Raw genomic sequence first — 25,355 nt, 5'->3', positions numbered from 1 at the left:
ACAACTGGAAAGGTAAGGATTATTTGTCAAGCTTTACTCTGTAGAGAGGATAGATGATAGAATCTCCCTAATTCATATTAATTTAAAGGAAGGCAAGTGTTAATTATTAAGTGTTTGAACTGCAGAGATTTTGAACAAATGATGTTTTCATACATTTTCAGTGCATACTTTTATATTTCATAGAATAGTAGAGGTTGAAAGGACAATCTAACCTAGCCTCTTTAAGAATAACAGGTAAGGCGGGGCGCGGTGGCTCATGCCTGTAATCCCAGCACTTTGGGAGGCAGAGGCAGGCGGATCACGAGGTCAGGAGATCGAGACCATCCTGGCTAACACAGTGAAACCCCGTCTCTACTAAAAATGCAAAAAAATTAGCCGGGCGTGGTGGCGGGCGCCTGTAGTCCCAGCTACTCGGGAGGCTGAGGCAGGAGAATGGCGTGAACCCCGGGAGGCCGAGCTTGCAGTGAGCCGAGATTGTGCCACTGCACTCCAGCCTGGGCAACAAAGCGAGACTCCATCTCAAAAAAAAAGGAATAACAGGTTAACAGGTAAGGACACTGAAGCCCAGTTGGTCCAAGTTCCTTCCCCAAGGTCACTGAGAGCCACATTAGAACTTAGACCTTGGACTCTGAGTTCAGTGTTCTTTCCACTATATTTTACCTACAAAATGTTAACTTTGTTGGAGTTAATGAAGTATATCAGTTTTTCTATAGGCAGATAAGATTAGAAACAATTTTATTAACTGATTAAATTGCCCTCCTTTTCCTTCCTATTTATTTCCATCAGTGGTGTCAGTGTGTGGTCCCAGGGCAGCAGCACCAGCATCACCTGGGGACTGGTTAGAAATGCAGACTCTCCAGTCTCACCCCAGACTCTGACACTGAATTGGGGTAAGAGGTGTCCAGCCTTCCAGGTGACTGTGATGTGCTAAAGACTGAGCACCAGTAATTCAAATTGTAAGTCAGCAGATGTTTTTTTGAAGTTAAGATTTAAAAATTCAAGGTCTTGTCCAAATAATCTACACATTTTGAATTTGTAGAGTTCACATTAATGATATTTTGAGGCATAAAATGAGCAAGCAGAAGAAGAAATTAGAAAAGAGAAGAAAATGAAAAAAGGGAGGAGAGCCAGCAAAGGACACGTGAATGAGAGCAGTTGGTCACTTCTCTTAGGGAGAAAAAGGAAGTTGAAATTCAGGATTATCCTGCCTCTAGCAGGTTATTCGATCTCCTTTTGGTGAGAAGGGACCTTGAAATGTCAATGTAACCTCATCTTCCATTGCGCACGGATCTTGGCAGACATTCTTTCAGGCTCGGATGACAGTACCTACTTTGAAAATCAGGGGAACATCCATGTAATCACATCTTGGCAGATGACAGACATTTATAAAGGAAATCACTGAAGTGTTACTGTCATTTCTTTCAGATAAAATACTGGAAGGCAGAGGAAGACAGAAAAGAAAACATGGCAGACACTTGATGCTAACTTTCTCTTTATTGAACTGTTTCACTCTCTCCAAGGTATTCAGTCTGGGGAGACCAGAGACAAAAATGGTTTTGAGAGAACATAGATTGAAGTAAGCAGAGAACTGTGCCTTCAAGTAGACTTGCTCCTTGTTAGGATAACAGGCAGTTAAAATTTATATAATCAACGTATCTAGGAAAGAATAGTCTCTAGGTCTTTCTAAGGTGTGTGTGTCATTAATCAGATCTCATATTTTTATGGATCCTCCATGTTCAATTCTTTTTTTTTTTTTTTTTTGAGACGGAGTCTCGCTCTGTTTCCCAGGCTGGAGCGCAGTGGCATGATCTTGGCTCACTGCAAGCTCCGCCTCCTGAGTTCACGCCCATTCTCCTGCCTCAGCCTCCCAAGTAGCTGGGACTACAAGCGCCCACCACCACACTGGGCTATTTTTTTGTATTTTTAGTAGAGACGGGGTTTCACTGTGTTAGCCAGGATGGTCTCGATCTCCTGACCTCATGATCCACCTGTCTCGACCTCCCAAAGTGCTGGGATTACAGGCATGAGCCACCGTGCCTGGCCCATATGTTCAGTTCTTTTTTGTACTCCTAGCCTTTCCCAAAGTCCCTCTAATGGCTAAAAAGTACATTTTCATTCACGAGGGCAGAGAACACAGAGGGAGAGACCTTCATGGCCTAAGGATATATTAGTCTTTCCAGAAAGTATACAACTATTCTAATCATAGGAAACCCCATTCTCCAAATTACAACGTTTATGTTATATTTTGTCATCCCCTGAAGTCCCAAAATTAGCTTATGCCAGAGCAAAACCTATGGGTAAGGGGACAGTCTTCAACATAGGCAGCTGATTTGTTTTAAAAGACAGTCTGGGAATGGTGTGATACCCACTATACCAGTGAATGAGGAATGGATACAGAAACTGTGGTATATCCATACAATGGAATATTATTCAGCCCTAACAAGGAAGGAAATCCGGCCATATGCAACAACACAGATGAAATTTGAAGACATTATGCTAAGTGAAGTAAACCAGTCACACAAGGACAAATATTGCATGATTCTACTTTTTTTTTTATTATACTTTAAGTTCTAGGGTACATGTGCACAATGTGCAGTTTTGTTACATAGGTATACATGTGCCATGTTGGTTTGCTTCACCCATCAACTCGTCATTTACATTAGGTATTTCTCCTAATGCTATCCCTCCCCCAGCTCCCCACCCCCTGACAGGCCCCAGTGTGTGATGTTCCCCGCCCTGTGTCCATGTGTTCTCATTGTTCAATTCCCACCTATGAGTGAGAACATGCAGTGTTTGGTTTTCTGTCCTTGTGGTAGTTTGCTTAGAATGATGGTTTCCACCTTCATCCATGTTCCTACAGGAACTCATCCTTTTTTATAGCTGCATAGTATTCCATGGTGTATATGTGCCACATTTTCTTAATCCAGTCTATCATTGATGGACATTTGTGTTGGTTCGAAGTCTTTGCTATTGTGAATAGTGCCACAGTAAACATATGTGTGCATGTGTCCTTATAGTAGCATGATTTATAATCCTTTGGGTATATACCCGGTCATGGGATTGCTAGGTCAAATGGTATTTCTAGTTCTAGATCCTTGAGGAATCGCCACACTATCTTTCTTCCACAATGGTTGAACTAATTTACACTCCCATCAACAGTGTAAAAGTGTTCCTATTTCTCCACATCCTCTCCAGCATCTGTTGTTTCCTGACTTTTTAGTGATTGCCATTCTAACTGGTGTGAGATGGTATCTCATTATGGTTTTGATTTGCATTTCTCTGATGACCAGTGATGATGAGCATTTTTTCACATGTCTGTTGGCCGCATAAATGTCTTCCTTTGAGATGTGTCTGTTCATATCCTTTGCACACTTGTTGATGGGGTTGTTTTTTTCTTGTAAATTTGTTTAAGTTCTTTGTAGATTCTGGATATTAGCCCTTTGTCAGATGGGTAGATTGCAAAAATTTTCTCCTATTCTGTAGGTTGCCTGTTTACTCTGATAGTTTCTTTTGCTGTGCAGAAGCTCTTCAGTTTAATTAGATCCCATTTGTCTATTTTGGCTTTTGTTGCCATTGCTTTTGGTGTTTTAGTCATGAAGTCTTTGCCCATGCCTATGTCCTGAATGATATTGCCTAGGTTTTCTTCTAGGGTTTTTATGGTGTTAGGTCTTACATTTAAGTCTTTAATCCATCTTGAATTAATTTTTGTATAAGGTGTAAGGAAGGGATCCAGTTTCAGCTATCTACATATGGCTAGCCAGTTTTCCCAGCACCATTTATTAAATAGGGAATCCTTTCCCCATTTCTTGTTTTTGTCAGTTTTGTCAAAGATCAGATGGTTGTAGATGTGTGGTGTTATTTCTGAGGCCTCTGTTCTGTTCCATTGGTCTATATATCTGTTTTGGTACCAGTACCATGCTGTTTTGGTTACTGTAGCCTTGTAGTATAGTTTGAAGTTAGGTAACATGATGCCTCCAGCTTTGTTCTTTTTGCTTAGGATTGTCTCGGCTATGTGGGCTCTTTTTTGGTTCCATATGAACTTTAAAGTAGGTTTTTTCCAATTCTGTGAAGAAAGTCAATGGTAGCTTTATGGGGATGGCATTGAATCTATAAATTACCTTGGGCAGTATGGCCATTTTCATGATATTGATTCTTCTTATCCATGCGCATTGAATGTTCTTCCATTTGTTTGTGTCCTCTTTTATTTCGTTGAGCAGTGATTTGTAGTTCTCCTTGAAGAGGTCCTTCACATCCCTTGTAAGTTGAATTCCTAGGTATTTTATTCTCTTTGTAGCAATTGTGACTGGGAGTTCACTCATGATTTGGCTCTCTGTCTGTTATTGGTATATAGGAATGCTTGTAATTTTTGCACACTGATTTTGTATCCTGAGACTTTGCTGCTTAAGGAGATTTTGGGCTGAGACGATGGGGTTTTCTAAATATACAAGCATGATTCCACGTATATGCGGTGTCTAAAATGGGTAGATTCTTGGAACCCAAACATAGAATGGTGGTTGCCTGGGGCAGGGGGACAGGGAAATTGGGAGTTGCTAATCAATGGATATAAAGTTTTAGTTAAGCAAAATGAATAAGCTCTAGTGATCTGCTATACAATTGTATGTATAGCCTAACAATAATATATTATACGCTTAAAAATTTGGTAAGAGAGTAGATCTTCTGCTAACAAAATAAAATAAAAATTATTTTTTAAAAACACAAAAATATATTTAAAAAATAAAAGACAGGGCGATATGGGAAGCTCACAAGATAACATCATCACATTCATGGGTCAGATCCTGAGTTGACCACTCTGTAACCTTGGACAAGTCCCTTAACCTCTCTGAATCTGCATGGTCTTATCTGTAAAAGGGAGATTAGCCTTCTAGAATTATTTTAAGAATTAAAGATACTAATTTGTCTGGAGGTATCATGTAGATTCTGAAACTTGAAGGAACACACGTGAGAACTGTAGGAGAATTAAAGTGTAAGTAAAAGGAGGAATGTATGTAATCCACAGAAATGGGAGGAATATCTCACATTATCAGAATTTTATGGAAATTAATCAGAAATTAATTAAACCTGCCTTTGGATATACTTTTCTTCCAATGCAAAAATTGTTTTTCGGTATTTTTTTACATGATATTCTTTTCTTGGCCCCCTTTAAAATAAGTAATTATTTAAGAATCATCTATCACTTTGTTAAGCAATCTTTTTGTGTTGCTGAAACCATTTATTTTTCTTGTCCCAACATTTTTGGTTTCTTGATGTCCTTCAGAAGAAAATAATTCTTTCTGTCGTGTTTGGTTGTTTTCTTTTTCTTTTTATCCTAATTTACTTTACATGACTTCCAGGGTTTCTGGCCATTTGAGTATTTGCAGTACCTTTTTACATGCCATTTCTTAAGTTCCCTCATACTTGCTTTAATGGACAATTTGTTATTGCTCTATACACAGAGTGACATGTTCGCAAAGAAGCTGCGTCACCCTTCATTTATGTTTTATGAAATGTTCCTGTACTGCCAGTAAACAAATTAAGTCTTAGGAGAAAAGGCATTTGAGAGGGAAAGTGTAATTCTAAAGGAAGATCCCAGCTCTTGGTTACTAACAGAGTTTGCCTTCAGAACCTGAAAAATGAATGAAGTATTGAGAACTGGCAGAAAAAATAATTTATGTACAACCATGAACAAAGAAATCTCATAATTTACTCCTTTGTTGAACGATAAGATTACATTGATCTCTATAAAGTTAAGTTGTTTAATCAGATCACCTTTCTAGGAAGAGTACTACTTTGAATATTTGGTTACCACATATAATCCCAGGAACACTTAAAAGAAAAAGGAAGCCATTTTTTGTTTCAAATACTCTGGGTGAAATTCCAGTAATGGGAGCATCAGTAAAAGCAATGAGTGTTTTGAAAAATTAGCTCTGGGCTTGTCTGTCTTTGCAAGTTGGTGAAAAAGCAGGCCAAACATCTCTGTTTCCTGAGGAATGGAGTACTTCGTGCAGGAAGATGGGAAAGCAGTGTGCTCATTGGGCATTTTAGTTCATGCCCTTCACAGCCTGGTTAAAATTCTCATCTCCACCGGAACTGGCACACAGATATGGGGCAGGCCAAATGCATGGATCAGGAAAACAGATCCTGCCCAAGCCATGTGTACCTGGATTTTCTTAGACACCAAGAATACACACAGCGTTCATTCCTTCCTGCAGCAGCCCCAGACTGTAGCACCTGAATGCCTGTAGGCAGATAGAGAAGAGCAGGTCCTTCTAGCCACTCACTCTGTTTAATTTTTCCTTGTTCTTTTAGAATTTATTGTAGTCTGACAGTGTGATATTTGTGTGTATGTGGCCAGGTGTGTGTATGTGTGTGTGTATATACACATGAAATGCTGATTATGTTACCCCACCTCAGTACAACATAAGCTCCATTAGAATAGGAACTATCACTTTGTTCACCAGTATCTTCCCAGTGCCTGGAACAGTGCCGGAAGCCTAGTCACTCATTAAATAAGTATTGGTTGAAATGAATGAGTAAGTCAATGAACAATAGCTTCTAATGAAAGATGGTATTACTTCTCTGAAAATCTGATTGAGAAAACCAGTTGCTTTCCTGTAACATCTATGCCACCATTAGCCTCTGGGGCTCTTATATGAGGACACTCATTTCATTTCAGTTTTATAATAAAAATGTAGCTGAACTATGAGCTGTGGAGGTGTTTATATTGGTGCTACAGTTAGGAGGGTAGTCTGTCCTGGAAATGTGGGAAATTGTACTGAAGATTTAAACCAGCTAAGAGCAGCCAGCCTAAAAATTAAGCTAAAAGTCAGTGAAGTTGGGGGAAAAATAGTCATGTTCAAAAAGATCATAATGTGCAGTCCGAAATAGATTTAATAAACGGAAAGTGAATGGGCCCCAAAAGTATAAAATAGACTTCTCATAATTTAAGGAATGGGCCCTGCTTAATATAAAAGATAGAGACCCAGTGAACACAAGAAAACGCTTCCTGAAGTTATCCAACAAAATCAATTAGGAACAGAATTTGGAATAAAAATAATAAAAGAACATTAAGAAAACCCATTTAAGACGAAAGAAGGCAATGGAGAAAGAAATTAGAACGTGTTAAAACCAAGATTAACATGTAAATGAGAAAATATAAAGAGAAGACAAACTTCAAACGAATTCAATAATTAGAAACCTAATTAATATGTAAAAGTAATGCTCTTCTCCACTCCACGCCAGCCCCCACCACAGGAGCACTGGTTTGAATGACTTTTTAGAGAAATTGAGCTGTTATATGAAGATAGAAAGGATGAAGGAAAGGAGAATAAAGGCAGATGGAGTTGGAGCTAAAAAATTCATCACATGGATGCCACTGAGCCATACACTTAAAAAAGACTAAGATGGTAAATTTTGTCTACTTTACCACAATTAAAAATAAATAAAAACAGATTTTAAAAAATTCATTATATGCAAAAAATTTTAATGGGGGATTTTAATACAACAGATTAAGCAACAGGAACAATTGTTTCTTCAACAAGTATTTGGATGGGGAAGATGTGATAAAGATTCTGTCAGGATCCTTTCGTTGGGAGAGATCCCTATTTCCAGAGACCTGGCAGGAAGAGAAGGCTGACCCTCGGGGCAGCTGGATGGCACTGGCAGGCAGGGCCCAGACCAAGCCAGGTGGAGGAGACCATACTGACCTGGACCCTGAAAGGTAGGAGGATTTGCTTGCAGGACTGGGTAAAAAGCAAGGAAAGCACCCCAGGTAGAGAGAAGTTGATTCAGTCATTGCATTTGCAAACCTGGAAAATGGGGCCTCAGTGTGGCTAGTACTGAATCCATGTTTTATTTTGTTTTTTCAATCAAAAATAAGTTTCAGTTAAAAATCAGACCTATGAAGGAATAGATTTAATTCTTGAGAGCTAAATTCTTAGAGGCAGTGAATTTTTCCCTTTTATACACCAAAAGTTTTTTTAGTTTTATCTTTTTGAAATGGAAACCTTTGGAAATTTATATTAGTCTTTTTCCCACCTTTTTTACCTTTCTGTGAGACTTAAGGTCATCATAATGAACATAAACTGTGACAGTAGTCGAAGCCCTCAAGCCTGTGAGACTGTCATATTCAGCCAACTGCATTTTTAAGTTCTGGCGGCTTTCTAAATTATGCAATTTTGTTTCTTCTTTTGCTACTAGCATTTCTACCCATAGAAATTACACCCCTCCCTTATAATTTTCTGTTTCCAGACTACTGTGAATTTAGAAACTAGACAAATGATCTTACTTATGTATAGATTAAGGGCAAGCAAATGCTGTGAGAGGGTCTGATGATTTTCTTTCTAATGATAATGCTCTAATATTTACACTAGTGTGGACTTTGTGACTCAAGTTTGACTACCAGGGAACATGAGTTTCCTGGTCTGCACTATATTGTCACCAAATAACTCAAGTATTGAAAGGTGCCGTGTCCTAATGTTTACTTTTGAAATTATCCTGAGGCTAGGATTTGCCATGAATTAATTAGGGTAGGATGAGAGGGGTTACTGAAACTTGGAAGTGGACCTAGTTCAAGTACACTTACCCCATTAACTTTCATGCCTCTCCAGCTGCCTAGGCTGATCTGTGTTTGAAACTCAGAACGATGAGTGACACCCCCGCTTGAATCATTTTCTGCTGTGGTACAGGGCTCTGCTGGGCTAGGATAGTTCCAGCTCAATAAGGCTGTTCATATAGTTTTATCTTTTTGAATATCACCTTTGTATTCACAAAGATGTCTGGCTTTGAAGTACAGGTGAATAATATTTTTTATGATAGCAGTGAATTGGCTCTTTAGCTGTTTAAATGGAGGATTTGTCTGAGAGGTTTTCTGGTATCTAAATTTCAGCTCTCTAGTTCAAAATGCAGCCTTGCAGGAGGACTGTCAGAGGTCACTCTCATGAAAATGTTTTCACTGTAGTTAAGACTTTTAGGCCCCAGAGTCATGCAATTATGGATCTTGTCTTGCAATAACTGTATATATTACATCAACCCAATTATTGCTGTCATCTAGAAATGGATCAAATCCTGTGGAAACCCAAAGATAATTAAAAAGTCATACTCCAAATAGACATTTTAGGTTTATATCCCAGTCTCTTGTTCTGTGGCATGATGCCTTTGATACCTGAGGAAGATGTCTTGAGACTGTGTCCTTCTCTAAGCTGGTGTTGGGGAGGTGTCCTCCTTCCACAAGGTGCCTGCACTGGGGGAGTAGGAGGTGAAGCAGAGGAGTAGCCAGGACCTCATTTTCGTCACTTGATTTTCAATATGCCCCTTTGGAATAAATAATGCCTTTTAGTGCACTGCTTGCAGTACCATTTAATTAATGACTCTTCTATCACAACTACTGCATCCTTTCTTAAAAGACTCTGACATATTGCATCTCCTCATGTAGTTCCTATCCCAGGAATCCCTTTAAGACCTGCAGAAATAAAGTCGGGACATTTTCAGTTAGTTATTTAAGGAGATTTATTGAGTATTATCTGTGCAAAGAACTTTGTATGACATCTGGGAGTCTACAGTCTTATTAGGGAACTTTTAGGAGATATAGCTAGAAGAGTATATGGTTTAATTACAGGGCCGACCCTAGACAAAAACCTTGTCTCCAATCAATAATTACTTTACTTGGCAGCAGTCTATTGAGCCTTTCATAGGTAATGTAGGATATACATGACAAAGCAAAACACCAAACAGTTTGGGTTAAATGTTCAACTCTTGTAAAGCAAACTAATCAGTGAGGACTGGCCTAGTGGAGGTAGGTGTCATGGAGATGAGACTAGAAGTGGCTCTGAAAGAAGAGGAGGAAGAGATGGGCAGAAAAGAATGGAAAGGAGCTACAGAAAAGAAAGAAGGAAGAATAAGTGAAGCCAGTGTGCTCACAGGCCAATGAGGGCATCAGCAGGACTTGGGTGAGGGTGTGGAGGCAAACTACTAAAGGCCCTCAAAACCAGGCCAGGGTGCTGAGGCTGGGTGATGGTAATCGAGAGCTATTGAAACTTTTGAGCAGAAAAGTGTTATGATTAAAGCCATGCAAAAGAAAGATTAGTTTGATATAGAAAACAGATGAAATAATGTCCGCAAAGAAGTTATTAAAATAATCTAGCCATAGGTCTCCAAGGGCCTGGATAGGATGTGGCCAGGGGGAATGGAGAGGAAACGAGATAATATGCAAGACATTTTATTATATTTTTGTAACTTGTGAGGCCATATTCTTATAGTTTAGTGGTAGCTGAGATCTAGAAAGACCGTTCAGATGTAAGGGGCTCCTCAACTGTGAATGAATTACAGAGGAAGGGTAGGAAATGTGAGGGAGAGTCATCTATGTAACAATGGGGACATGTTTGTAATTTAATAAAACAAACAAAACGTTATATTGCTTTCTCAGAACTTGGCTTGAGACAGAAAGAAGGCAAGAGAAGCCTTACATTTATTTGTAGTTATGAAAAGAGTATCCAACTTTCATGGAGAAAGAACTTTGTTCTGCCTTTAATATTAATGACACCACCATTCTCTTGATATCCAGTCCAGTGTCCAAACTGGAAACCCACTTTTTACTTGACTCTTTCCCTTAATCTCCATATCCAGTTACCCAAAACTAAATACTTATGTTTAAATATATACTTCCTGTTCTCAGCATTCCCAATGCCTCTATCCTAAGCCCACTTGCTCTTATGTTTCTTTCATTGGATATTAATAACTGACCATCTTACAAGGGCTTGTGTGGGAGGGGTGGTAGAATTTAACATATCAAAGTACTGTAAAAAGTAGAGACTCGAATCTGCATTTATGAGTTTAAAAAAAGTTTAGCAACTATCTAATTAAAACAGTGTCTGACTCTGTTGCATTCTGAACAGAGGCCACTCATCAGGAGCTTTAATAGCTGCCTCTGTTGAAGATATAGTACTAGTGGGGAATCAACATATTTTATAAAGGAAGCGCAGAGGTGTCCCAACTTGAGCCAAAGGGTGGTGAAAGTGAAAAGTTAAACCCAAACCTTGGACGGCAAACTGAGCACTGCCTGAGCCTCGTATCTTTCAAGAGGTGCATCCCTTTCTGGAGCAAGAGCCAGCTTGGCTTCTGAAAATTGATTCTTGGAGACTTCTGGAAGGAATGACCCCAGAGTCTTTTCCACTATTAGAATGAAGCACAGAAGACAGAGAGCTCTTGACCATGAGGAAAACCTGGACAAGAAATCACTTTTTTTCCCATATATATTTTCTACCCATTTTCTAAATGGGACTGCTGGTTCCCTAGAACCAAAAAAATAAGCCAAAAACATCTTAAGTATGGTAAGATTGATCAGCTATATTATGAGCTTCCAATATAATTTACCTAAAGCAATGTAGTGACTAGAATTTTGAGATGATCAAATATGGTATAACACAAACATAGTGTAATGAAAATAATAAAATTCTGACACCATTTCCAAAGAATAAGGCCAGGTTATGATATTAAGTGTGACTTTCTTGATATGATTCATATCCTGATATTTATGGTTTAACACAGTCCATCTGAATATTTATGACATTATTTTCAGCCAGTAAGAATGCCCATTCTGTTTTTCAGCTTCTCCCGTTGGCAACGGTTACATCAAGCCTCCGGTTCCACCTGCGTCTGGCACGCACAGGGAGAAAGGGCCGCCAACCATGTTACCCATCAATGTGGACCCAGACAGCAAACCAGGAGAATATGTCCTCAAAAGTTTATTTGTCAACTTCACCACTCAGGCCGAACGCAAGATTCGTATCATTATGGCAGAGCCCCTGGTGAGTACATGCCGTGGAACCTGCCTCTTTGAAAATTCATCTGTATGCTGAATATACTAGATTTAAACACTATAACAAAAGGTGGATTGCTTTTCCTCTAGTTTGTAAAGGTTCTTTAATATCATAGATAATGTTTTAAAGATAATAGTTAGGTTCCCTGATCTAAGAGAAACAATTTGAGTGTTGAGGATTTTAAAACAATCTTCAGCAAATACTATTCAGTAGTGTGCTTCACTGCTGCATTTGGGACTAATAAGCATAATTTAACAAGAAGAAGTATCAAAGAAGTATCAATCACAGAAAAATTGTGTTCAGAGTCTCTATGATATATATATATATATATATCTCACATATATATATGGCAAAATCTTTTGTCCAGTTTTTAAAGTAGATGACAAGAAAAATCATTTTGTTCAGGTAGCTGTGTGGACTTCGAGTTTGAGAAGTTAAGGCCTTGGTACCATATTGTCAGAGAAAGTGTTTTGATGAGTCGTTCAGAAACACCACTTCCATTTCTAAAACTTGGAAGACAATAAATTCTTGACTTACTTACCTTTAGTTCCCTCATTAGACACATGATGCCCTTGGATGTGTCTGTCTTTGGTTGCAGATGCTTCTGCTAGAAAATAAGGCAGGCATGAGTCTGCCTTACATTAATTGCTCTAATAGGACTCTAAAGAGCACTGAATCTCTCCAAAGGACAGTCAGGAAGGAAGGAAGCGCAATTGGTAGATTCAGATTACTTGTTTTCTAACCTTGGCAAGGCCACACACAATAAAAGAAAAGGAAAGGAATTGAGAATGACGCAGCTGTTTCTATGAAGTGTGACTTTGTACCTCCTGTGAGGTTACTGGGGCAATAAGAAGATAATCAGAGGTTTGCTTTGCAGAATTATAACTTAAAATAATTAAATACAATATTCTTAAGCCTGCAATACACATCTCTGAAAATACGTAACAGATGATGCACATCATCTGTTAAAAGTGACCTTTACAAGAATTACAACATGAGGTTTGGGAATCAGAATTCAAGAATGTTTGTTAAGTGTGTTTACCTGAAAGTTACAAACTTCGAACATTAAAATTTTTATTATATTAGTGGATGTTATACTTATCCATTCTGTTCATAAAGTTCTCTTCATTTATTGAATTTCCATAATTAAGGGAAATGTTTCTTGCTTTTACAGTTTAAATCATCTAAATTCATCCTTACTACAGGACCTTTATTTCCATTCACTCATGTTTTTATGTTTCTGCTCCTCTTACTACTAATAATAGCTGATATCTGTGGTGTACTTACTATGTGCTAGGCATTGTGCACAACTTATTACCTCCTTTAATCTTCACAATGACCTTAGGTAGATAGCATTTATTTCCTGCTTACAGATGGGGAAAGTTGGCACAGAGAAGGTTAAGTAAATACTTAAGGTCACACAGTGTTGATTTAAACTCAAACTAGGTGGCTTCAGAACCCACATCTGAATCCCTCTATACTTTATTGTCAATCTCTGCGTGGTCCTCTTCATGTAGAGGCACTGTTGCAGATACTGTTGCTAACTTTTTAAACCAACACAGGACTCTCCTGTAACTTGAGTCAGCCACCTCAAGTATCCGAAGTCCCATTGCCTAGAACAGGGCTGACCCTTGGAGCCTCCGACCTCTTGAGAGATACTGAGGCAGCCCAGACTCCTCCCCTGGTGGAGGGAGGGAAGCTACCTCCATTTCAGAGGACGTGGGTCAGTTTAAAGAGAGAGTGGTGAGGCACAATAAAGATTCATTTCACCCTGTAGCCCTAGAAAAGTGCAAAAATGACAGGTCTAGTGTCTTTGAAATTGCATATCCTAATGCATTTCCCGAGGAGCTGTGAAGTTGTACAAAAGTTCAAAGAGATGCTTACACAGCTAGGTCCTGACACCTTTTGGACCATCCATGTTTCCAAAATAATAGTTGACTGTTTTTTAAGAATTTATGAAGTAAAATAGTTTGGATTTAACATTTTCCCTCTTAACTCAGGTTGGAATTTGTTTGTGTGGAGTTTGTTTTTTCTTCTTGGAATAAGGATTAGATCTGAAAAACATACATGTGCCATAGCATTATTTTAATAGAAGTAGACATTTTTGTTCCTCTCTATGAAACAACTAAAATGTCCCCAAACAAGAAAAAACTTTAAAGTGTAAGTTCTTGTCATAAGGAAATCTTCCTTATGTGCTTAGAATGAGGGATTCTGCTGGGTGTTGACGGCCAAGAAGACACACTTGATGTTTTTAGCTGAAGAGATGAATCTAATCAGTTTTTAGTATTATTGTTTTTTATAAAAAGAGACTTTTTTGCTCTATCACCCAGACTACAGTGCAATGGCACAATTTTGGCTCACCACAACCTCGGCTTCCCGGGTTCAATTAATTATTGTGCCTCAGCTTCCTTAGTAGCTAGGACTATAAGCGTGCGCCACCACACCCAGCTAATTTTTATATTTTTAGTAGAGACGGAGTTTCACCATGTTGGCCAGCCTGGTCTGGAACTCATGACCTCAGGTGACCCTCCCGCCTCGGCCTCCCAAAGTTCTGGGATTACAGGCATGAGCCACTACCTCTGGCCTTTTTATTTCCCTTTGATTTTTTGGCAGAAATGTAAGCTTCTGTGCCATATTCTTTTCTTGTCTGCTGAAAAATGCTTAGTAATTTTCTGTCCTTATTTTTGCCTACTTGTAGGCCAGTAAATGTGAATGGATTCAGAGGCTTGTCACCTGATTCTAGAAGTGTGAATGTGCATCTGGCATTCTGTCCTGTAGCTGCAACAAGAGGTGTTATTTTTGATGTATGTAGAGTACATTTAAGGTGAATTCTATTAAATGTCCTCTACTATTGCTCTTGTTGAGTTAGCGTCTTTTACAAAGACATTGAATGCTTTAAAACCCTGAATTTATGTGGGTTTGTATCAAATCACAAAATTGTATTCTATTATTCTTAACTAAATATAACTTGTATGGGGATGGCAAAGGTAATTTTCAAAAACTTGAAAGTATAGATTTACTATTTGGGGGACTACTCAGGAATCTGTATTTTTCAGTTTTATTTTTAAAAGACTAACTCGGAATTTCACACCCATTAGCTTGTGTGGAGCAGATTATGTACAAGTTTAAATTAAAATGTAAGGTTTTATTTATGACTTTGCAATATCCAGATAGCCAACTTTAAAAAAAAAAAACAGGAAATAAAAATGTTCCACAAAACAAATTTTAGATTTGTTTCTTTGTAAATATCTTTCTCTTGTTCTGCAGAATGGCTCTTTGTACCCAAAAGATGCTCAGGTCATATTCATGAATATTTATGGATAAGTCAATAATTTTATTCTATTTTTATTGCTTCATGGGGACATTTGATAGCATTTGTTCTTGTCCAGTCTTATCATTATTTCACCTTTTCCAAGCAAAGTGTTCTAAACAGGCTAATGGGGTCATCTGCGTCTCTTTTATATTTTTATTTCAAAAGATAAAAACTGCAGAAAATAAATAATGGATACAATTCCTTCTTGCATCCTCCTCCTTCCCTCTGAACTCAGTTTTCTTCTTCCCAAAGTGAATCTTTTTCAGTTTTTTAAGTAAGAATCAGTGAGTGGCAAATTACTCAGTCTTGTTCATCTGAATGTCTTTATTTCTCCCTCATTTATCAGTGATGGTTCAGCTGGGAATAGAATTCTAAGTTGAAATTCATTCTCCCTCTGACATTTGAATCTTTATTTCACTGTGTTGCCTTGTCATTGCTGTTGAAAAGTCTGTAGTGAATTTGTTATTTCTTTGTAGATTCTTTACTTTTTTCCCTGTTTACTTTTATAGTTTTTTTCTTTGTCTTGGTATTCTGAAGTTTCACTACACTGTGTTTGGATGTGCATTTATTTTTATTTTCTTGTTTGAGACTCTTGTGCTTCTTAAATTGAGGATTTATATCTTTTCATCAATTCTGGAAAATTCTTAACTATTAATTGTATGAATGTCATCATTTTTCCATTTTCCCTCTTCTCTTTTTTTGGTACTTCTATTTGGTGTAAATTGGACTTTCTTATGCTACATTGCATATCTTTTTACCCATCTTTTATTATTCTACCTCTTTGTCTCTTCTGCATTCTGAGTAATTTTTTCAGATCTGTCTTCCAATTCATTAATGTTCTCTTAGGCTATATAATCTGTTTTACCTATCTATTGAGAATTTTAATTTTGATGACTATATTTTTTACTCCTGGAAGTGCTATTTAGTTCTCTTTGAAAGTCTACTTAGGCTTATTTTCATTGTATTTTGTTTCTTTTTTAAGACTACAACTTTGCTTTTATGTCTTCAATCACCTTGAATGTGTCTTTAGATTATTGTTCTGTTATATCACTACTTGTTGTGTCTGCTAATTCTTCTGTTTGTTGTGCCTCCTAATTCTTGCCCATGATGGATTTCTTTTTATGTACTTTGAAATTTTTCCTTGTGAATTCTTTCATTGAGCCTCTTTTTCTGTGAGTTTTCATTGCATCCACGGTTGTGGGAGTGTTTCTCCAGCACGGTTTTGCTTTTCCCCTTCTGTTGCCTAGAGTTATTGCTGTCCGGAGCCAAATATCCGGTTACTTTCTGCACCTGGAACGTGACACAACTGTATATCCCAAACTTGTAAGACTTTGGCCTGTGGTTTCAAATTCTTGGATGTTAATTTTTTTTTCTTGTTATTTTACATAGAACTCAAGCAGAGACCACTGGAAACATCTTTTCATCTTCTTTTAACAGTGCATAGATTTTTCCCTAGTCCATTGTTTAGGACCAGACTTTATGTAAGGCATCTTATTTTCCATGTCCCACCTCTCAGGGCCCATGTCACTGTTTCCTATCCCCCAGTGGACAATAAAAAAAGCCTCTAGGATAACAGTCCTCTCCCTGGATAGCCACTATGCTACCTCACTCCCTCCTGTTTTTCCTTTCCCTTTGCCTTTCTTGTGAACTCATTTCTATACCTTTTTTTAAAAAAAAAATGTTATATTTCATTCAATATTTCCAAGCACTTACTCCATGTGAGCTTTTGGGTTATCTGAGCCCATCGTCCTGCCTGTGTCCTCTGCAGAATTCTCAGTTTGCTTCCCATGCAGATAGAGCCAGGGTTGGCCTTTGCTCCGTGAAGCTCATGGTGAGGTGGGGTGTCCTCAAGGTGAATAAAAGGAAGAATAAGGGGCCTGTCACCAATTTTTCCTCCTCTGATCTCATCTGTGAATATTCTCTAAACACAACCCTGTCCATTACATTTCTTGCACAAAACTTTCATTTCATTCTTTTTCACTCCTTGAAATGGCCCAAACTGATCTTACTCCCACCACATACCTTTATGAACCCAGGTTTCTTGTCTGCCACCATGCATTTATGCATGCTGACCCCTCTTCCTGGAATGCCACTCAGATCCTCATCCTGCCTACCCTTTAAGGCCCAATGCAAAATCTCATCATCTGAAAAGCTTGGCTTGATTTCTTCCCTGCTATCTCCACACAATCATGCTTATGATAAAACACACTTATACGTATCTGCAATTCTCTACTTTATCTGAGCTACTGTATCATTCTGTCTTGCAAACTATTCTGTCCTTATTGAATTAGAGTAATTAGTATAGACTAAACTAGTAAATACCAGAGTGTATTACAAGTTTTAAGGGTAAACATTTTATGATACTTTCAGTTGTGCATGTGCATACCAGACCATAGTGTATTTTTTATGATGGTAGGGTAGGGGCAGAGATTTTCTCTTAAGTTGAAGAAGCAATGTGTTAGCCTGTAAGTTCCTTGGAGGCAATATCTGTGTGGGATGCATCTTGACACACACACACATGCAAACACACACACACACACACACACACACATATCCTATGTCCCCATGTTTAGGACAGTGTTTGCGTATCAGAGACAGTAAATGTTTTTTGAATGAATGAATGAAACATTAATATAGTAGCTTGAAAAGAATGTCTTTATTGGAACCTGTGTGTTTCCAAAGGTCATCTTACCAACTCTAAACTAATAAACTAATAATAATAGATTTTCTGTTCTTTGCACTCGACAGATGAATGCCCTACAATGTGCTGAGTACAAGAGGCATTGATTCTTAGCCTCCTGCTTTCAGGCATCTAAGGATACCTCTTTATTCATTGATATGGTCACCTTCTCCTCACCTTGACTCCAGCAATAGGTGACTCTTAGTGATCAGACACAGTATCAGAATATATGCTCTCATTCTCTATGAGTCTGTCTATGTAGCATCTATTACTGTAGTCACAGGCAATTACTTCTCAGTAAGCTCTTTCCAAAAACAAGACTCTCCAGTTTTTCTGAATTCAAGTGCTACTATCAATTTTGACTTTGTAGATCGAATGGACAAGAGATAAAGTTAAAGACAAAACAGCTGTTCATTCTGACTGATCCGGGTTTGACTCCTGCTTCCACCTCTTTAGTGTTGTGTGACCTTGGACCAGCCAGTCAACCTCCTTTTTTTCTTGTTTGCAAAATGGGAGTAACAGTACCCAGCTCACAGCGTGGTTGAGAGGATTAGAGGGAGTGTGTGGAGCCCCTGATATACTCCTGAGCATGTAGGAGATGCTCATTTGTCCTCATCACCACCCTCCTCATTATCCTCATTGGAGGGCTGAGATGAATTTCTGGTATATTTCCTCAGAAGTCAGCCCGGTGCTTCCTCTCTTTGTGTTCACTCAAACATAATGGAGGCTTGAGCAGGGGACTTGACTGTCTGCTGTTGCCATTTATCAATGCTGTCAGGTGGCTGTCCTGAGCTCTGCCAAGGCATTGACAGAGGCAGAACCACAGCTCCTTTCTGCAGACCTGGTCTTGGCCCTCCAGGTGCTCATGCTTTGGGAGATGACAGAGGCAAACAAAGTACTTGAAAGAAGACAACACCCCCAACGATCTCACTGTATTTCCAGGAAAATACTTGAGGCCTACACAGGTGTGAATTGTGAAGACCTAGGCAGTAAAACCAGGGATTCGAGGTAAGTCAACCTCTGAGGGTTTTCAAAGGCTTTCAAAGAGGAAATTTCATTGATTCTTGAGAGTAGGGGTCTCAGAAAAAAATAAGAACCACATAATGCCAGGCAGCCCAAAATATGAAAGGCTGGATTATTCAGCTAAGTAAACCAAGTTTAGAAAATTTCAAGAATTTTCAATCACACTTCTTAGGCTTTTGTCCACGCCCCTCCCTATAACTTGACCAGTACACAAGAAAATTGGTTTTTTATTATAGCCCTGCCGCTAACCTGTGCTTCTGGCAAAGTCACTTACGTGTGATCTATCATTGTTTTCTCATCTATGAAAGGATAGCAGCCAGGCCGTTTTCACTCTAGTGTATAAAACAAATGAAATAAAAGCAGCATTCACTCTCAAACCCCTGGGTTTAAACTCTTAAATTCCCTGGGTTTAAATCCCTGGGTTTAAACTCACTTATTAGCGAGTCTACCCAGGTTTAATCTCCCATTGTCCCTTCCAGGAGCTGCAGTGGAAGCTAAATTGGGGATTGGGCCAGGAATTCCATCTGGATCTAGTCTATCAGCATAAAATATCAACGGGAAGAAGAAAAAGAAATTCTAACTCGCCTGACAAAGAATTACTCAGAAAGTAATTTACTGTGTTTTGATTTTGAAACCTGGAAAAACGAAAAGCTTTTTTTTTAAGTCTGCTTGACTTAAAAAAAAATCTAACTTTCATCTTGTCCTTCAGCAGAGACTAAGAATGAGAGAGCTGTGCTTATCTTCGTCCAACACCCTGGAATTCAAAAACACTTTTTATGATGAAAGATGAGTGAAAATGGGGATTTTCATTATTGAGATTGCTTGAGCCTTAGTAGCCTTGTTCACAAAATAGTTAACGGACAAGATGCAGGCAGGATATTTTAGACATTGCCCCTGTGCTGAGTTAGGAGCACAGGTGTGGGCTGACAAACAGTGATAATTCATAAAGGTGCTAACTGTGTCATGCTGGAATGGAGGCTTAAAAATAATAGAACATGACCTAGCTGGTTTGCTAACATGAAAGAAGTAAACTCAAAGTAACACAAACTATTTTCTTGGGGCACACAGTCTGAAGAATCCAGGATGCCAAACTCTATTGCATCACACGTCATGAATCTGTAATGAAATATGTCATGCTGAAGAACAAACCTGTAGGAACATCAGTCATGGCCAGCTGGCACAAACACTGAAAGGCCAAACAATTAGCTAATAACAGCATTACTGCATGCTAATGTTGTTCCAGGTTCAGGCAGTAACGTTGTTGACATACCTTTGTTCCTTGGCCCAGAGTCTGAGGCTTCCAACTCCTCCTGTGTGCTGATGTGACAAAGCTGGCATCAGGACAACTCTCCTGTTACCCCTAAAGTTAAGTAGGACGCTGTGCTGTAATAAGGACACTGGTGGCCCACCACCGACAGACAGTATATGATGAGTGGTTCTAGTCATTTTGATGAATGGGACTGTGGGTCTAAGTAAGCAACTCCTTTGGCAAGTGACATACATACTTGTCCCAGCTTCCTCTTGTGATTTTAGACCATATCTGATGAGAAGTAAGAGACTGAAATTAGGATACACCCTGTTTTTAGGTGTAAAAGAGGTTTTTTCATCTCTGGGCCATCTGGAGATTGAACATTCATCCATAGTCTTGTATTTCACTCATTCACATGACTGATGTGTGTGCAGACTTCTAGATATCAGAAAATATCAGATCCTTTCATCCGGAACCCTTTTTAGTATTTTAGTAGTTTGTGAATTGGGAAATTCTGCTGTGCTAAAGGACAGAATGACTGCCTCTAATTAAGTTTGGATCTTTATAAGGGCAGATCTTCATAAAACTGATTGTAATTAATCATCTTCATAGGCTTATCACCATTTACTAACCTCAGCCATATGATATTTCATAATATTTTATCATGCCCGTTTGCAATTTGGTGGTTTTTCTGCACTGCTCTACATGCCAATCTTCCTATACTAAGCAAAGGTTACATGTCTGTTGACTAAGGATGTGTAAATAGCAGAAATGCCAGCCTTAATGTCTTTCTGCACTGTGGATTCCAGTCAGCTTCCCAGAAGGATAATCAGCTAGTCTTGTTGGTCAAACTCCTTTTTAAATAGAGGCTGCTGTTGCTTCAACAGACCAAATAAGGGAAATATAGTGTAAAAGTAATTTCATTTAGCTCCCTGTTGACTGTAGTGATAGAATCAAAAGTAATGCTGTCCTGAAAAGAGACTAAAACATTGCTGGTCAGATAGGGAATATTTATATCACACTTGACAACATACTGGCTAGTTTTCAATTTATAAATAAATAACTTTTAAAATAGCTGTTTCTTAGCAAAACAGCTTAGCCTGGAACGTCCCTTAAATAATCTATTAAGGATATTCACCAAAAACTTGAAAATTCACCCTAACCCAGAAACATAGCATTGTTAGTGGTTAAAAAGATTTAATTTAACGGCTGAATGAGGTGATCTTTCAGATGAGCTCATAAGTTTGTTTTCTTTATTATGAGTATGCTTGGAGACATGTAGATGAAACACATTTCTTCTGTGGCTCCTAAATGGAACTTTATCAGCTGTGAAATGAGATTTAATGCACCACCATAGTAAAAGTTTGATTGAACCTTACAGCAAATAAATGATGTGAAAAGTATCACAAGGTAATAAAAAATATCAGAGGGCTTTTTACTTCAATTTAATAGTATCCAATTCAATTCATTCGTGGATAAGGCCATAATTTTTATTTTTATTTTTATTTCTGGTGACTTTATGAAGAGATTATCGAAGTTTCCTTTTTTTGAGAATACAAAACCAGACGAAGGTAATTCCTCATTATTTTCAGTCTAGTTTTTCTGATGATATGTTCTTTGTACTATTTACAAAGACATCCTTTTTAATACAAACAAAAGATCATCTGGAAGTATATGTTTTAAAGTGACAGAAAATGCCAATAAAAATACATTCAATAATAATGGCATAATACCAAGTAACAATGGCTCATTCCTTAAGGTCACTGTGATGTACTATTGCTATGTTTTCACACAACATTTTGCATTTCAACATTCCTGAAAATCATCAGTACAGTTTTCAGCAATAGCAAGTTTTACTATAGAATTGTAGCAATTTTAACCAGCACAAATTTTGATTTCTATAGGTCATGCTAACAATAAGACTTGTTTTATTAGGTATTTTTACTGTTGCTTACATACATATCTAGTATATTCTGACTTTTAAAATTTCTTAAAACACAATATTCTATTTGATACTATTTCCTGATGCTTTTGGGAATTTCTACTCAGTTCCTAAGTTGTAATCACTTAGGTTGAAGGCAGGGGGTTGGAATGTTCCTGTAGGCTTTCCCAAGGTGATTCAGCCATGAAGAATACAAACATTCAAGGAAAAAGACTATGCAGGCCACAGAGAAGGAATGTCTGGTGGGCACAGTGGCTCACACCTGTAATCCCAGCACCTTGGGAGGCTGAGGTGGGAAAATGGTTTGAGTCCAGGAGTTTGAGACCAGCCTGTACAACGTGGTGAGACCCCCCATCTCTATCTACAAAAAATAAAAACAAAAAAATTAGCCAGGCGTAGTGGCACATGCCTGTGCTTCCAGAGGCTGAGGTGGGAGGATCATTTGAATGAGGCTGCAGTGAGCCGTGTTAACACCACTGCTCTCCACTCCAGCCTAAGTGACAGAGTGAGACCTTGTCTCCAAAAAAAGAAAAAAAGAAGGAGGAATGTCTAAGACGTAGGAGGAGAACAGATGGGAGGTGGGGGGTGATTCAAGTGGAAAGAAGGGAGTGAACATTGCTGCTAAAAGATCCAGCATGAAAAATGGCCACCAGATTTGCCATTTGGAAAAATTACTGGGGTCCCTAGGGAGACTAATTTTAGTGGTGAAAGAAAGGCCAGATTGCAAGTAGTTGAAGACATTTTGAATAGGAGAGGAAAGAAAGACAGGAAATGTAGACCACCCATTGGAGAACTGAATATGAGAAGAGGGTTAGAAAGGAAACCACAGCCAGAGGTGGATGTGTGGTCAAGGAAGGCACTACGATGAAAAGGTTTAATGTTGATAGCTGAGAGAAAGACCGAAGAGAAGGGAAGGGTGGAAGACAGGGGTCACTGAGGAGCTGGCTGATGGAGCGATGTCCTGAAGGAGACAGGAAAAGATCCATCCACACATACTGTAGTAGACACTGAAAGTCTACTGAGTGAACGTAACATGCACAGTTAGAGGGGTATATTGGGACAAATAAAATTGAAAAGACCAACAAAATAGAAAGTTATCCAGAAACAAACAAATGAAGGTTGTATCTTACATTTCTTAGCAGCTGCTGTAGTTCTTTTTTTTTTTCTTTTTTAAAGAATGCCTATGAGAGCTGCTCTTTTGTTCAATTAAAATGAAGATTAACTTTGTAACTGAATTTAATTGAAGTTTCTCCTCCACTGTTCAAATAATGGATTTGTACTTAGGATTGTTAAATGTGGCAGAGAAATAGGCTCCACTGAAATGAGCAAAACTACTGCAAATAGGACAGATTATCTCAAGAGATTTTGCTTAAAAAAAAGTGCCAACATATTCTTCCAGATTTACATCTGCCTTCAGTTTTCATAGCATAGGGTACTGGGCAGCATATTACCTGATAGTACCTTGGATTTATTTGAGCTGTGTCTTCTGTATCATTCTCTTTTGTTCCTTTTTCCCCAATATTTTAGGTGAAAGGCAACATTTATTATTTCGCTTAAGAAAACTCATTTTAATAACTAAATGGAATAAAAGAGGAGAAGTTTTGTCAGTTTCCACAAGTACCCTTCTTCCACAGACCTCCAAGGGTTTTAACAATTTCTCATTAGTTATTAGAAACCTACTCAGGATGTCATAGGGTGATGTCCATTTTTACAAACTGAGGCAGGTTATCAAGGGGGCTAAGTCTTCCACCAGAAGTCCAGTGATCCATGCGGGCAGTCAGTTGACATGACCAGAGTACATCTTCAAGATGAATCACACCACTGGGGCGCCGATTACCCCTCATGATGTGGAAGTCATTTGGGAGTAATGGTCAGTATTCAGAACTGTGAGTCCTCAGGCTCACTCTTTAGATGTTTTTCCAAACTTGAGTCAAATTTGGCACAAATGAGATCTGATGAGAAAAAGATGTCAGACATGAAAACATTTGGGACCCCATTATTCTTTGGTTCATACTGAAGTAGAGTGCCTGCTGCTGGGTGCAGATAGTTCTGAACAAAATGCTTTGGTGCATTTCCACAGTTGGGTCCACAGCTCTCTACTGTGAAGGGTACCGCCACATGGGGTGAGGAAGCTCACCACTAGGCATCTTCCCATGTTCTGGTGAAGAAGAGAGATCCTAATGGTGGTAGTTCCATTCTGAAATTCTTTATTAACCACTAAGACCAGACATTTACATTTTAAAATTTCACTGCTGATGATATCAAAACCCTCAACTGATTGTGTGTATCCTCATTTTTTCGAAAAGATAACTGAAGCTTAGAGAAGTTAAGAAAGGGCCATAAGTTGTGAGGACTTGGATTCAAACTCGGGTCTCTCAGATTTCAAAGCCCACACCCTTAACTTCTACATCCACTGTTGTAATAATTAAAAGACTTTAAAACAGCATCTTAAGCAAGGTTAGTGATATATTTAACTAATTGAATAATCTCATATTAACTCCAATAGCATTGCTGGGTTAAACACATTCATTGAAATCTCTCTAAATGCCCAGATGTCACCACAACGCAGTATATCCATGTAACAAAACTGCATTTCTACCCCTTAAATGTATACACATTTTTAAAAAAGAAATATCTCTGAGGGCAGTAATACTTTGGATCTTTCTAGATTAGTGAAATCTTAACTATGTGGAGCACCCTTGAAATTTTGGAAGGCCTCTAAAAAGTTAGAAGTAGAAAGTTATTTGTATTAAGTGAGCCCCTTGTATACCTCAAATAAAACACCTCTTGATATATCAGACTCCCTCTAGACTTCTAAGTGACTGTGGCCTGTCTGTCTGGCCATCTTTCTTTCCTCCTAAAGATCACAGAGCTGTATGATATGAAAAGACTGTGAAGTGAAAATGTAATTAGTGTACACCGAAATTGTTTGAAAATTAAGGTAGAGGGCGATGGCTTTCCTCTGCCCTTCTTAGTTAGATGTGGACACAAGGAGTGTTTAAAGTCTGTATTTTTTTAAGCTGGGAGCAGGGAAGATTGGAACTCCTCAGGGTGTGAGAAGTACAAACAGCTGTATTCCTATGCAAATACTGAAACTCCTGCAGAATTCTTCAGCGCAGGAGAAAATTCCACTTGCATGGGTTGGGACAGCAGCAGTCTGTGATTGAGAGGGAGAAAACTCAAGGAGAAGCTCAGAGTGCAGACTGAGGGCTACATCTCACTTCTCACACAGCAGGCGAGGTATCTCTGAGATTCGGCCACCCAAACCCAGTCTGCAAATGGGGAGAAGTGGACAGTGGTCCCTTTTATAGCTCCACCAGGAAAAGGTAAAAAAA

The 25,355-nt window shown here is 38.5% G+C and overlaps 1 protein-coding gene across 3 annotated transcripts in view; it reads left to right on the top strand.

The window, feature by feature from the left end:
* FRY (FRY microtubule binding protein) overlaps positions 1 to 25,355 on the top strand; it is a 461,448-nt gene that overhangs the window by 221,259 nt on the left and 214,834 nt on the right. For all 3 annotated transcript variants that reach the window (XM_032150526.2, XM_058437701.1, XM_058437702.1), the window contains one exon: positions 11,602 to 11,801. In XM_032150526.2, coding sequence (XP_032006417.1) covers positions 11,602 to 11,801 — 200 coding nt within the window. The remainder of the gene's footprint in view (positions 1 to 11,601; positions 11,802 to 25,355) is intronic.

The sequence above is a fragment of the Hylobates moloch genome, unplaced genomic scaffold, assembly GCF_009828535.3.
Source record: "Hylobates moloch isolate HMO894 unplaced genomic scaffold, HMol_V3 SCAFFOLD_4, whole genome shotgun sequence".
Taxonomy (NCBI): Eukaryota; Metazoa; Chordata; class Mammalia; order Primates; family Hylobatidae; genus Hylobates; species Hylobates moloch.
Note: the sequence above shows the minus strand (reverse complement) of the source record. Positions and strands in the feature narration are given on the sequence as shown.